The sequence below is a fragment of the Akebia trifoliata genome, chromosome 9 (genome assembly GCF_017979445.1).
Source record: "Akebia trifoliata isolate Shusen 1 chromosome 9, ASM1797944v1, whole genome shotgun sequence".
In the NCBI taxonomy this organism is placed as follows: Eukaryota; Viridiplantae; Streptophyta; class Magnoliopsida; order Ranunculales; family Lardizabalaceae; genus Akebia; species Akebia trifoliata.
The window spans coordinates 24,636,037-24,652,196 of record NC_141383.1 but is presented as its reverse complement, the minus strand read 5'-3'; the positions used below and the strand labels follow the sequence as shown (position 1 = coordinate 24,652,196).

At 35.5% G+C, this 16,160-nt stretch overlaps 1 protein-coding gene and 1 pseudogene across 2 annotated transcripts in view; both read left to right on the top strand.

Moving 5' to 3' along the window:
• LOC147394923 (HIPL1 protein-like) overlaps window positions 1-16,160 on the top strand; it is an 81,887-nt pseudogene that overhangs the window by 39,830 nt on the left and 25,897 nt on the right. Inside the window, exon 3 of the transcript XR_015181326.1 lies at window positions 8,075-8,097. The product of XR_015181326.1 is annotated as an HIPL1 protein-like (transcript). The remainder of the gene's footprint in view (window positions 1-8,074; window positions 8,098-16,160) is intronic.
• LOC147394926 (uncharacterized) lies at window positions 2,937-6,303 on the top strand. The gene is made up of 2 exons (XM_086454499.1): window positions 2,937-5,799; window positions 5,910-6,303. Exons 1-2 carry the CDS (start codon window positions 2,937-2,939, stop codon window positions 6,206-6,208), a joined length of 3,162 nt encoding a protein of 1,053 aa, XP_086310625.1. The 3' UTR covers window positions 6,209-6,303.

The following is a 16,160-nucleotide window of genomic DNA, read 5'->3' as shown; positions in this document are numbered from 1 at the left end:
ATATCAGCCTATTCCAAAACTTCTAACCCCATCAAAAGTGATTTACAAAAATTAGACAGTCCACGACTCTTCAACTTGTAAACTAGGGTTAGAAGTTTCAAAATGAGCTGATTTTTGGTAAAGATGATCTCTTCACCATAGAGATCATCCTCACAAAAATTCAGCCTATTCCAAAACTTCCAACCCCATCAAAAGTGATTTACAAAAAATGTTTGGCACAAAACTTGGCAAACTTTAGGGTTGCTGAACTGATATATATATATATATATATATATATATATATATATATATATATATATATATATATATGATGCATCATATTTTTGTTTTTTGATTGATAAGCTGGGGTTGAAGGGGCCCTTCCCTTAGAACAAGATCTCAACGATAATAGTTATAGCATAAATCTTCAATCAATTTTCTCGTTAGATCTTGAGGTATAGTAGAAATATCCTCAATTACCAAAAACTCATCCCCAAAAGCCCCAAGCTTTGCTAAGTAATTGGCAACTCAATTTACTTCACACAAAAGAAATTCAAATCCACATGTTAAGAAAGAAGTTTCCAACATCTTAGTATTGAGTTTTAAAAAGTAAAATGGAAAGGGAGATTTTAGAAGATATAAATATGGGCAACAACATTTTGGTGAAAGACTACTTTGATTAGTTTTCAATTCCATTTTTGAATAATTCTAACTTAATCATCTGAGGGTCTTGGACTGAAAAACTCTTCCCAATTTTGAGACCTTTTGTAGGGTTCAAACAGAGGATCTACATCAACATATGAGTTTGAGAGTGTGGTAAAAAAATTTACTCACAGTTACCAAATGCCCCTTCGTTTTAATTCTATAAATTTTCCATACTACTTATCCTCACCATTTATATATTTTTTCACCAATGACTGTTTTTAATTTTGAGAGCTGTTATTGGCACCCCGAGTTTTATTTATTACACTCCAATTAAAATAAAATAAACTGGGGATTTTTCCCAAAACGTGCGCAACTTATGTCCAAATTCCAATTCGGGTGTACTATTCATTTTAATTCCCAAAACATGCATTTCGAGTGAATTCATCACTTTTATAATCAATGAATTCGCTGGTATATCTACGAATTCGTAGATATTAAAAGCGACGAACTCATGAGTTTGTAGGTTATAAAAATGACGAATACATGTTTTAAGAATTATAATGAACAATGTAGCAAACTTGGAATTTCGTCATATTCAACACACAAAATAGAGATTCAACAAAAACATAACAAGTCAATGGATGAGAATAAGTAAAAGTTGAGTGCCAATAGAAACTCTCTCTCTCTTTATATGTATATATATATATTTGTCATATTTACAATTTGATTTGAGCCTAATCATAATGGTAAACAACTATTGGAGTTGTTTGAATGTGTTATAATGCTATTTAGTGTTGGGGTAATAATTTGAACCAAACTTTTCAAATGTTTAAATTGTGTGTTTTTAATCATTAATTAAGGTGTGATAAATAATTTAAAAGATTGGTATGTAATAAAAGTAAAGTTGGGTGCCAATAATAGCTCTCTTAATTGTAAGTATTTTTTAGAGTTACTATAGCCACACCAACTTTTACTAACGCCACTCCAATTATATGCAATTCTTTGATGATTTACATGGTAATTGGTGTGGCATTAGTAAAAGTTGGTGTGGCAATAGCAGCTCTTATTTTTTTTCCCTGCCTTGGATTCATTGTTAGAAATCAGAAATTATAAAAAACTGAAGGTGGGGAAAGTTCTTCCTTTTTCTTCAATCAAAGATGTGAGGGTTTTTGGGACCCACAATTTATCTTTTAGCAGGAAATGGTCTCAATCTGTTGCGCGTGAAAAACCCATCTTTGTGTAGAAAATGGGTTGGGCTGGACCCTAAAAGTCTAAAAGCCCCCATTCATTACTTTATTGACTGCTGAAAGTTTCAGCAGGGATCGACCACTGAGGCATAAAATGGGATCCACATTCATTACTTTAACCCATACTTTTGTTGGATAGAAGGGAAAAAAAAAAAAAAAAACTTTCCACGTGGCATTGATCACTTGAAAATTTTCCAAACTTTTGTGGTACATCTCACTGTTTTTGCTCACACACTCCTCATCGTTTTCCACGTCAGCAATACAAAGATAGTTTTGTGATTAACAAGGGTATTTTTGTAAAGTAGGAATGCCAATCTAACACACGTTGGTACATATGATTGGTAGATCACAGATTTTTGTGAGCATAAAAAAAAAAAAATTCCTGTCTTCGTAGATATTTTTGTCGGGATAGAAAATATATAATTAAGGAAAACAAGAAAAAGAGAAGTATATGGCTCGGGATAGCTTACAAAACTACATAAGCAACTACATTTAAATCAGAAACTGAAGTTCTCCTTAAATGGAAAATCAATCTCCAAAGTCAAGCTCTTTTAAGTTCATGGACAATACATCATAACAGTACTACTGCGCCAAGCCCATGCAAATGGCTCGGGATAGCTTGTAACAAGGCTGGAAGTGTAACTCAAATAAACCTTTTTGTAGAACTGACTTGGGCTTGGGCCTGTGTCTGAAGACATCAGCATGGGACCAAAACAAAATTTATTTTCGTAAAATTCTACAAGAGTGGTCCTATCCACTTTCACGTCAAGAAGTGTGATATGAGGTTCCTATCTATGAAACAACCATGAACATGTGTAAATCATGTCCATGTGGACCTCCACCCAACAACACAACACGACGAATGAGAAAATGAGAAATTGTGATCCAATGCTCAGTGTGATGTTCACAACATGACTTGGACTACTACTTTAGATTCTGCCTTACATGTTTTTAACGTGTTGTCTTTTTTACACTAGAGAAATTTTGTTTTTTTTTTCTTACTAACTCTATTTAAAAGGGATCGAAGTAAGACCCATAGCGTATAGACTTCCACAACCCACAAGCATGGCCTTCATTCAGAATTATTTCTTTTTTGCATTGTTAGTTCTATGGGTTCTGTTAGTTTCTTGCAAAAGCAGAGAAGCAACTACATTTGAATCAGAAACTGAAGCTCTCCTTAAATGGAAAGCAAGTATCCAAAGCCAAGCTGTTTTAAGTTCATGGACAATACATCATAACAGTACTACTGCATCAAGCCCATGCAAATGGCTCGGGATAGCTTGTAACAAGGCTGGAAGCGTAACTGAAATAAACCTTTCGAACATGAGTTTACAAGGTAAGCTTGACCACTTAAATTTCTCTTCTTTCCCAAATCTTGTCCATCTAAATCTAAGTGAGAATGGACTCACGGGTACCATCCCTATGCACATTGGTACACTTTCAAAACTCACTCTCCTTGATCTTTATGATAATCGATTATCTGGTCTAATCCCTCCATCTTTTTGTAATTTGAGCAAGCTTACCATTGTCTACCTTGGTCAAAATTCTCTCTCTGGACCAATCCCTCCAAACATTGGTGCTTTAAGGAACTTAGTCGATTTGGAATTTTCTCACAATTCTCTTTCTGGACCAATCCCCTCATCTTTTGGTAATTTGAGCAAGCTAACCACATTATACCTTTATCAAAATTCTCTTTCTGGACCAATCCCTCCAAACATTGGTGCTTTAAGAAACTTAGTCAATTTGGAACTTTGTGTAAATTCTCTTTCTGGACCAATCCCCCCATCTTTTGGTAATTTGAGCAAGCTAACCACATTATACCTTTATCAAAATTCTCTTTCTGGACCAATCCCTCCAAACATTGGTGCTTTAAGAAACTTAGTCAATTTGAGCCTTTTTGAAAATCAATTATCTGGTCCCATCCCACCATCTTTTGGTAATTTGAGCAAGCTTACCATTGTCTACCTTGGTCAAAATTCTCTTTCTGGACCAATCCCTCCAAACATTGGTGCTTTAAGGAACTTAGTCGATTTGGAATTTTCTCACAATTCTCTTTCTGGACCAATCCCCTCATCTTTTGGTAATTTGAGCAAGCTAACCACATTATACCTTTATCAAAATTCTCTTTCTGGACCAATCCCTCCAAACATTGGTGCTTTAAGGAACTTAGTCAATTTGAGCCTTAATAAAAATCAATTATCTGGTTCCTTACCTCAAGATATTGGAAATCTTTCATCTCTCTATTTACTCTCTTTGTCTTATAACAACTTATCAGGCTACTTACCACAACAAGTGTGTAAAAGTGGGTCATTAAAATTTTTCACTGCAAATGACAATTACTTCATCGGCCCGATTCCAAAAAGCTTGGTAAATTGCACAAGCTTATTTCGAGTTCGACTTGATGGGAACCAACTCGATGGAAGTTTATCCCTAGATTTTGGATTCTATCCAAATTTGAATTATATTGATTTGAGTTACAATAGATTGTCTGGTGTTCTCTCACCAAATTGGGGAGAATGCCCAAATCTGACAGCTTTGAAAATCCATGGTAATAGGATCAGCGGTAGCGTACCAAAGGAATTAGGAAAATTAACTCAATTACATGTACTCGACCTTTCCTCAAACCAACTTGTGGAGGAGATACCAAGGGAGTTAAGTAGGTTGTCTGTTTTGTTTGATTTGAGATTGAATGATAACCAACTTTCGGGCGAAGTACCATTGCAAATCGGAATATTATCCAATTTGGAGTTCCTGGACCTCTCGATGAATAAGCTAAGTGGAAAGATTCCAGAGCAATTGGGCAATTGCTTGAAATTAAGGTATTTGAGCTTGAGCAAAAACAATTTCACAGGAAACATCCCATATCAGATTGGCAATCTAAGAGCCTTACAGGAGTTACTAGACCTTAGTCTAAATTCACTCACTGGGAAGATATCACCACAATTGGGAAATCTGATTATGTTAGTAAGCTTGAATCTTTCCCATAATAAACTCGTTGGTTCCATTCCTCCTTCCTTAAGTGATATGGTTAGTTTGTCGTCATCCATCGATTTTTCAAATAATGAGTTAGAGGGTCCTCTTCCTGATAGCAAAGCTTTTCGAAATGCTTCACCTGAGGCATTCAGTAATAATAAAGGTTTATGCAGTGAATTTGGTTCCTTGCCGCCTTGCAATCGATCTAGAAATATGGGTGCTCGAAAAAAGACACACAAATTACTTGTTGTCATTGTTGGCTCACTCCTAGGAACATTGATTCTTATTCTAGTCGGAGTCTTCTATCTTTTTTGTCGACGAATAAATCTAAGGAGGAAAAATAAGATGGATATTGCATTAAGAAGTGGGGATATATTTGCAATATGGAATTATGATGGGAAAGATGTATACGAAGACATAATCGAAGCCACAGAAGATTTCGATGACAAATATTGTATCGGCGTGGGTGGACATGGACGAGTTTACAAGGCAGAGTTATCAAGTCATGTTTTATCTATAAAGAAGCTTTGTATGCATGAAGATGATGAGTTAGACGATATGAAGAGCTTTGCGAATGAAATACGAGTATTAACAGAAATTCGACATCGAAACATTGTGAAACTTTATGGGTTTTGCTCTCACAAACGACACACGTTTTTGGTTTGCGAATATATGGAAAGGGGTAGCCTAGATAAAATTCTATGCAATGATGGAAGAGCAATGGAATTAGATTGGGGTAAGAGAGTGAATATCATCAATGGTGTAGCCTGTGCTATATCTTACATGCATCATGACTGCACTCCGCCTATCATTCATCGAGACATATCAAGCAAAAACATTTTATTGGATTCGGAATTTGAGGCTTGTGTGTCTGATTTTGGCATTGCTAAGCTTTTAAAGCTTGATTCATCATTATGGACTACAGTTGCAGGCACATATGGTTATATCGCTCCAGGCAAGTTTCTACTGCAAACTCTTTACACTTCTTTAATATGAAATTTTCAAAGTTCAAATCAAAGAACCATCTTTATTTCAGCTTAAATACATTTGTTTTTTTGGGTGCAGAGCTTGCAAGCACAATGGCTGTGACTAAAAAATGTGATGTTTATAGCTTTGGAGTATTGGCTATAGAAGTGATCATGGGGAGGCATCCTGGGGAACTTATCTCGTCTTTATGGTCTACAAGTGACCCAACAATAATGTTAAAAGATGTGTTAGATCCACGACTTTCACCTCCTACTGATCGACGGATTGAAGAAAAAATTGTCTCTTTATTGATGCTAGCTCTTACTTGTATTAATTCTAATCCACAATCTCGGCCAACCATGCATTCGGTGTCTCAGAATCTACTTTCTATGAACTAAATTTTTCAAATTTTCTTTCACCAGTTGAATCAGCCAAATAATTGATCACCAAATAGTGTTCAATGGGAAGAAACATTCACCTAGTCAACTCTGTCCCTGGATCCTTTATTAAACACATTTAGTTGTGTCGGGTATCAAGTTGATCCAACCTAATCCAGTATCAAACTGACAATTTTGAATCATCTCCATCTTCCTTCTGGAATCTTTTGACAAAGTCATCATGAGCAGGTAACTTATCATCTCTATCTATATATTTGGGATATTTACAAAAAATTGATCAACTTTTGACGAATTTACGATTCTTTTAATTACCAAAACATGGACGATAACGAATTCAGAGGTTTTTAAAGTGACTATTTTTGAACCTGCGAAATGGGCACTTGAAAACCATCGAATTTGTTTCCACTCAACGTGATCATACACGTTTTGGTAATTAAAAGTGACTTCAAACTTTCAAATAAATGGAGTTATATATGGACGGAAACCTTAAGAGGTCTATAAAACCAATAATAAAATAATCCAAATTCAACTAGTGCGTAAGCACAATGCAACTCTACAAGTGTTGGAACATGTCAATGAACATCACTACAAGAGTGCTAGAGACTTACCTCTTCTCTTGTCGAATCTCGAGATCGTGATTCAAGGTTTACCTACTCTTATCTCATTGAAATTGTTTAAATGGTACATAGATTTTTAATAAGTTGGTTATTGTCTTTCCAAAGAAAATCTGTTAGTTCTTTGTTCATGTCGCCTTTGGGAAGAATGCTAATCCATCATGAATGTGAGGTTAATAGGTAGCCTAATATGCTAAATGTTTCCCCTATCAAACAATTACTCTTGTTTTTTTTATGCATTTTTATTCGTTCGACAACTTTTCTTATTTGCTAACTTATTAGATTTACGTATTTTGTAGAGATGCAATCAATTCTCAGCAGAGCTATTTACAATACGTGCATTACGGGCAGTTCTCGTTCTATGCAACTCCACTGTTTCATCAAATTCTACCAAGTCCAACAGCGTAGCTAACGACTAATGTACAAAAGTTTGGGATACATGCCAAAATGTTTCTATATTGAATTCCCCATTTGCGCCTTCATTGCAAGGAAGAACTGGTGTGTCGCTTAATTCCACTTTATCCATACTTACCGATCTTTGGCAATCAAAAATTGCTTTCTGCGAAACATTTGGTTGATCTTCCATTGATGGATCTGTTTGTTTCGATGGAGAGGAAGTTACGCTAAATAATATCGAAACTCAAAGTCCTCCAAATGGTCTCTGCCTTGAGAAAATTGGAAATGGATCTTACCTTAATATGGTTACTCGTCCTGATGAGTCTTATTGTATCTTCGTGTCTAATCAACAAGGACAGATATGGTTGGCAACCGTTCCTGACTTGGTATCTTGAGGAACATTAGGTCTTGATGAATCTAATCCCTTCTTGGATATAACCGATGAAGTACATTTTGATACTCTATTTGGGATTATGGGATTATGGGATTGGCTTTTCATCCCAATTTTGCACGTGATGGACACTTCCTTGTTTCGTTCAATTGTGATAGCGCCCAATCGCCACTATGTACTGGAAGATGTTCTTGTAATTCGGACGTGAATTGTGATCCTTCAAAACTTTCTTCTGACGATGGAGCACAACCATGTCGGTACCAAAGTGTTATCGCAGAGTTTACTGCTAATGGTACCGCAACACAGGCTTCCTTCAAAACATTTGTACATTCTAATCTAATCCTTCGTTTATATGTTTTCTAGAAAACAATTGTTAGTGCATCAGAGGTGAGAAGGATATTTACGATGGGTATTCCATTTACGGGTCATCATGCAGGGCAGATTCTTGCTTGGAAAGATTATGAGGTTGGACATAGATAACATACCAAGTGAGTATTACTTAGTAGTTAGTAAGTTTGTTCTTGTTCTTTGTTGCCAAAACTATCTATTTCTTTAGGCATATTTTGTTGCATTTGGATATAGTTTTCTAAGAAGCCCAGATACAGATGCCGACGATAACAAGAAGATTATGTAAAAATTCACTCAAAATCTCACCTATCAGATTGCATTGTTAGAGAATCAACCATTAGTAGAGTTACTATTGCTTGAAGAAACATCACTAAAAATGGAACTTTAATAGATCAATTTGAAGGGAAGGAATGAAAGTGCTGCCAATGAACCATTGGAATTGGATGCTTATTACTTAACTTGTCATGTATATATTCAGGTGCCAGTGAAATGTATGACCTTGGTCTATGGGGAAACTATTCGATCCCAAGTGACAATCCATATTTCGATGATAAGGACTTGCTGCCTTAAATTTGGACCCTTGGGTTGAGAAATCCATGGCATTGTAGTTCGAAGTTACTTAGAAATTAGTTTTCTTTCAACACAGCTTAATCTTTTTCCATGTATTTTTCTGTGACATGGGTGTCTCAATTTATAGTTTCCGGTCAAATTCTTCATTGTGATTTTCTATGATAGAAATAAGAGTCATGTTGGAGTGACCTCAAGATTGTACCTTATATTGCACATCTTGACGTAAAAGTGGATAGGAACCACACCTGCTTTTTAACTCGTATCTCGATGAAATCATTTATGATTCCCATACACTTTAATGTCAGGATGTGCGATGTGAGGTACAATGTTGAGGTCACTTCAGCATTATTCTAGAAATAATTTTGGGCTTGGGTTGTTAATGATTTTCTTGTACTTCTTGCGACTCATAGATCATGTCGATCTGATAGTTCCGACGATCAGACGAATAGGCATTTCTTTTGCTATATCGTAATGCAACATTGAGGTCATGGTTTCAAGTCCATCTGACTCACCAAAATAATAATAATAATGTACTTTATAGTTTGAGTTATGGATAGTGGTGCATAGTAGGGAACCCATTGGGGTGCAAAACAGGGTTTTGAGTCTAAGGTTCTCTCATCGCATCCATGGATATAGACCTCACTGCCAAACCGAACCACGTAAAATTTATTTGCTGTGTTCTATGTGCATTCTTATAATTTTTATTGCCCTAATGTTTCTTATCTAGGCTTTTTGCACTCACAAACTGTGTTTGATACGGTATGCTTTTCTTGAGGATTCTATTTTCAATTTCTTAATTATTACACAAAGTCGTGGCTTCTGCATTATAAAATTTGTTTGATATAATCACTAAAGGTGGATATTACGGTTGGCGTGTTTATGAGGGCTACACTCTTTACACAACTCTAGACTCTCCTGGAGGAAATACGTCTGCCAACTCCATAAATGGGATACAGCCATTCCGATGTAAATAAGAAAGAAGGATTAGCATCGATAACAGGTGGTTATTTCTATCGGTCCATGACTGGCCCATGCATGTATGGAAGGTAATCAACAAAAAGCATTACATGATTGAAGATTCATTTGTTTTACCTAGTAAACTAATCACAACCAGTTTTAAAAATCCACAATAAATGCAAACCAAGGTCCAACAACCTCAAATTTTCAGTCCCATCATCGGTTGGGCCCTTAAAATTTCTATGAATAATGATTTTCTGACACCCCCTTTGACACACGCCCCTTGACATGGCATGTGTTAGAATCATAGATTCTTTTCCTCAGGATACTCAACTGCACACATTTATGGGGATGTACAATTGTGTATCCCAAGGGAAAAATCTATGGTTCTAGCCTGTGCCACTTACGGGGGCATGTGTCAATGGGAGCGTCAGAAAATCACAACTCAATTTCTATATAATTTTTAGTGTATATTTTCCTCCACTCCCGGCTGTGTCACATCCCAATTAAGCCCTATGACCCTCTTATATTCATAGTTCTCTCCCTCTCAAACAGATCGGTCTGTTGGAGTAGTTGGTTGGTTAACACAATCGTCTTGTTCATATATGGATTTGTAGGTACTTGTACGCACATGATCTATGGGCAGGTGATGAGAGCCCAAAAAACAATGGGAACTTCACTTCTACAAAGATTCCTTTCAATTGTGCGGTTGACTCACCGATCAAATGTGATTCAATGCCGGGAAGTCCCCTCCCTTCTTTGGGTTACATATACTCATTTGGAGAAGATAATCGAAAGGACATTTTTCTCTTTGCAAGTAGTTGTGTATACAGAGTCATTCCTCCAAGTCGATGCAATTATGCTTGCTCCAAAGAAAATTTTACGGCTTTTGGTAGTCCAAGTCCCAGTGCTTCCCTGTTATCTAGGAACCATTTGAAGGTCCTGATAAACGAACTTGTGTTCTTATTCTCATCTTCTTTGGTGCTTTTACTAGGTTTTATGTTGTAGGATATAATTGATGTTGTTGTTATCTAAGAGTCTACAAAAAGGAGAGTTTATTTTTATTTTTATAGAGTTGTTGTAATGAGGTGGTTGAGACTTGAGATGTATCAAAAGTATGTTACTATGTACCCCTTTGTAATTTTATGAGAATTTCTGAAGTTAATTAGTTATGTTTGATTATAAGTGCATTGTATCCAAAGATTGCTACCTTTCTATCTGCCTTCTTCTACGAAATATTATTAGTTCTTGTTTTGATCTTTAATTCCCTGAACCAACTCCTTCAAGCTGCTATAGTCATTCAATCTTTAGTGGAAAATGAAGCAGCAAAAAAAAACAAAAATTGCACACAAAAAACGAAGGATTTAAGTTGTTCGACAGTGTGCCGACGTCCAAGATCAAATAAAGAACATTCAATATTTTCTTTCACAGCTTTACAACCCTAGAGATCTCTATTTATAAAAATTGGGAGTTGTTGAAACACTTCTCTCTCTCCAAAATAGAAAATAGTTAAGAAAATATTACATAACTGTCCTTTTCATAATCCTAAAAAATTTGATCCCAAGGCTCCTCAACTCAGCGTACCGCAAACTGAATACAAGACATTTACATAACACCTATCATTATTGTTCTTCGGTTCTTCCTATTCGTGAGACATTTGTGGAAGGGCCGGGTAAGAGAAGTTGGTTAGCGACCTCCCATTATTGTTCTTCCTAGGCGTGGGGAATTTTATGGCATGGGGAAGAGTTCGTCGGGTTGGAGCAGGATTCGAAAAAGGAGATTAACGTGATTTAGAATTCATTCTTTTCATGATCCCTCATAATTAAAATGGGAATTTGTTGGGTCAGATATCTTGAATTAAGGTCTAACGGGTATATTTCATCAAAAATACCCAATATGGGATCACAAGGAAATTTGATGTATAATGGCAGATATTATGGTATTCTAAATTTTTAATGTGGACGTAGGCTTAGTTGTATGATGTAAATCTTGTGTTTCTTGTTAGTTTTTTGTCACATAAATCCCTAGATCTAGGAACTCTTATTCACAGAGATTAAATATGATTACATGTGTTGAATATTTTCAAAATAAATTTAATACTCTGTGATTTATTGGTTTGTTTTCCTTAAGTTAAATTTTGAGGTTTTTTGTGTATATAAGGTTTAGTCCCACATCGTTCACAAGTAAGAAAGTGGAGTACCTTATAAGTTATAGTCAACATAGTTAGTTGTATTTGTGTCACACCTTTAGGCTTTGATCCAGTACTTTGAGGTGGTGTGAAGCACCACCTGGTCATGCGCACGAGCACGCGCGACATGCGAAAGGGCGATTGGGCGTTTAGGGCGCTTTGCACATCGCAAGGAGCTGGGAAGTCTTAAAGTTTTCGAGATAAGAAACCATCCAACAGTTGTGGTTGATCCGTCACAAATGATGGATCGGGTGCGATCAGCACCGCACGATCAAGTTAGTATCCGATCGGGAATCGATCAGATACGATGGATCAAAATAATACTGGATCGAGAACGATTCGATGCGTTGGATCAAGGTAGTACATGATCAGAATGATCAGGTGAGATGGATTGATATAGTACCTAATCAGAAACGATCAGATGCGTTGATTCATGATTGTACTTAATCATCAGGTGTGTTGGTTCATGATTGGTATCCGATCAGGAATGCTCGGATTCGTTAGATCAAATGGCAACTGATTGAACGCGATCAGAGCCACTAGATCAAACAGATTCATCTAAAAGGTGTTAGTTAAATGACATGAGACACATACCTTCAATAGGGTGCAATCTAGATCGTTAGCTCTCAAAAAAGACACAATCTAACGGCTATTAGACCAAGAGACATTAAATCATGACTCTTGGTCAACAGACACAAAAATGGTTATAAAAAGTCAATCAGAATTCAGATTTCTTCACTGAAAAAATCTGTATTCTCCTCTCTCTAAGCTTAAGATTTAGGCATCATCAGTTTCTTATTTTTCCAAGTGTTATAGGCTAAATCAGATCGTATATAATCTGATTTAGTATATTGAGTGTAAGGCTTATTTGTATTCTGAAGGCAATTGTTCATCGATCCCTTGTGTACTTTGGTTCAACCAATGTGGGAGAATATTTGTCTAAAAGAGATCGAATAAAATTTGAGCCTAGAAGTTATTTTCTTCCTCCATCGTATTACTCCCGTCAAATATTTCCATCAACATGTTGGATCATCCTAAAAGAATTCATTATTTTTTGAAATAGATGGATAAGGTCCTTCACCTATTGGACCCCATTTTTCCTTTTTATTAGCTATAAGGCAAGGGTCTCATCATAAAGTGACATCATCGGGCTGTTTGTTGTTCATCATCTCATGTGACAATATTAATTCTTCTCGTAGTCTCCCTATCCGCAGAGTCAGTCATCGATTCTATCCTTCTCCAACCACAAGATGCCACTCGATGCACGTAATTGGTAACTAACACCGCAATCTGGTTCATCATGTCAACAATCATACTGGCTGTTGTTGGAATAGTTTCTGTCATCAATGTCTTTAGTTGTTTAAACGACCCATTCGCTTTTTGTGGGAGCAAGAAAGAGTAACTTTGAATATAGAGAGAGAAAGAGAGAGCGCAATAGATAAAACAAACCAAATCAAATCACACCAATACACCATACTCTTTCTCTCTCTTAAGTTCATTTTTTATATTATATTATTTACCTTCTCTCTCACTCGTAAACTAACGCTGTGTTTGCATTGAGGGAAGGGAAGGGAAGAGAAACTCATTAAGGGAAGAAAAGGGAAGAGAAAGGAAGACTAGTTTCTCTTCACCCTATTTAGATTGAAAGAGAAGAGAAGAGAAAGAGTCAAGTTTCTCCTGTTTGGTTATGATTCATAAGAGAAGAGAAGAGAAATTATTCTTATTAAATGACTATTATACCCTTCATAGTCTAAAGAATAAAATTCTTCTTGTACAATGATACAAAATATAAACAATTAAACTCATTTGACCTTTTTTGTTCTAAGAAATGTTTAAAAATCGGATCGATCAGGTTAAATCTTCGGATCCAAAAATATAATATTAAGTAGATATTTTTTATTTTTTTTCCAAAATAATGTAACGTCAACTTCAAAAACACAATCCAATGCCATAGGATATAATTTACAAGATTTTAATAAACTTTAAAAAAAAAAAAAAAAAAAAATTTCACTTGCAGTGTTTCGAGGTCAATGTTTCATATCGCTTTTAATCAACTTAAAAAAAAATACCCAAGTGGCTGTCTACTTTTGGTGCTCCCTTGACATTTAAACCATGGTATCAATTATGAAGATACCCCTCTTATTGTTCATAAGGTCATTGAAATTCAATCTCCCTATATTAGAACACCACGTGTCTAATCTTTCCATTGTCTGCTTCAATGGCTAATTTTGCAAACCCCTTTATTGTTTTCAAACTGATTATGTAACCCATTGACTAGAGACTAACAATTTATTCAAAATCATTAAAAATACCCTGTTCATCAGCCTGATTTTTTTTAATTAGTACCACACCAATTAATATAAATAAACCCAAAAAGCTGTTTTGTTATTTAAATCTATAATAAAATCTCATACATGTTCTCCTTTAGTTCTTCGCTGCACTACTTGAAACTCCTCATCAAACACGCCCATTGATATTGTCGATAATTCACAAGGGACTTATCTTTCTCTCTACACACACAAGGACTAAATCATTTTTTGGTTGTAACCAAAGCAACAACAACAATGTCAGAGTATAAATCAAAGCATTAAAAGTATAGATCTGTGGGTTATCGATTTGTACTTGCCAAACATATACATTCAAATGAAGAAAAAACACTACATGGTTTTCTGTCCAATTTAAAATAAAAAAAAGCTACATAATTTGGTCTGGTGCCCATCAGAATCTTCTTCAGACTGAAACACAAACAATAGAGATGCATAGGTCCTGTTCTGGCAGAAAGCATGACCAACCACGTAGCTCTGAAACATGTGAACAGATGGTTAGGTGTACTTCTGCCAATGGTTAAATAGCTCTTTATGCAAGTGGTTTCCATAGAACAAGAGAGATAATCTCATTATCAGTGAAAAAATAAGAACATGCATATGAACATGATTAGCACATGCCAATTTACAAATATATGCCCATGCATACATTACCGGGAGCAGTTAAGTGAGTCTTATTATCAATGTGATGGTCTAAGCCAGAACTATCATACGCTTCAGCTTATTAGTTTCTCTAAATAATATCCATTAAATAAAAAATCATAAACTAAAAATATAAAAGAACACTGAATAACATAGTTAAAAGTTATAGATTACTCATCAAGGCAGCATACACTTTTTGATGTCTAACCAATACTAAGTGTTAGACACACCCCATCAAACCAGAATCACATTCATACAGTTTGCTCCATATTTTAAGAGTTGTATATTTTAAATATACAACATAGAAAGAATGCATTTAGTTAATGTTGAGAAAAGAGTTTTATCGAATTGGATGTTTTCAAAGAGATGTAAGCTCCTTTATATAAATGAAAAAATTAGGTACAAAAGTAACTTGTAGGCAATGTGGGACTAAACCCACAACATATTAAACCTACCTTACTTAACATAAACGAATAACTAAACATGATTCTAACAATTATCTTCAACAGATTCGAGCTGAAATGACAATAATGTCTAGCTTGCCCATGGTTGCTTGTAACAGGCTTTCATCTGACAGTCTTGTATATTCAACACTTTTGTATACTTCGACACACTCGGTTGAAATTCACAAGGGTCACTTTATCTTGGTGAAAACAAATGGACTTGATGATCACAACTAAATATTCTTTTCAACAATTAGAGGAAACATAAGCCAACAAACACAACGTGCTACTCACATTAGAGATCAACAAGTCTTGGTACATGCAAATATATGTACATCGACCAAACACTTAGCCAAGAGAATTGGGAACGCATTGCACATGGTAATGATAGTAGATCTAAACGCGTCGCATAAAAGTGACCATACCACGAGACAATCACCCTAGATCAGACAAAGTGATTCACCAATTATGGTCCAACCATGAGGATCAAATACAATCTCAATATAGAGTAGAAAGAAGCATGTATTCTTTCACCACCATAAACTCATGTTTCTATGTCAATAGTACCAGTAAAGTATTGTGGAATAACACTAGAGGCAGTGTTTGAAGCAGACCCATAATACTACTGATAGGCAGTTTTTGAAACAGAAATTTCATTCATGATAAGTGGCAACTCTTTATACATGGGGCAAGTAAATGAAGGATCAAGCATACTATGGAAAGGACCCATGATGACAAGACAAATTAGCTGTGTAACATAGTAATGGACACGCATTTTACGTCAAGAAATAAGTTTTGAACACACTACCCAACAAATTCAATATGGGAACATATCCATACAGTTTACTCCATATATTGATAGTAAAATAGTTCAGTTCATCCAAAGCGAAATTAGATGTTTCAACTAAAAGGTTAGTCACAGAACCTGAAAAGAAAGGATAAGTAGTGATTGATGTGAAATATGATGAATTTTTAAAGACTAACCTTGGAGGAAAACAAGGAGCCACATAGTCATAAATATCACCAAGCTCTTCTCCAATCTAGATCTCAGAAAAAAAAAATTGCAATCATGAACAAAT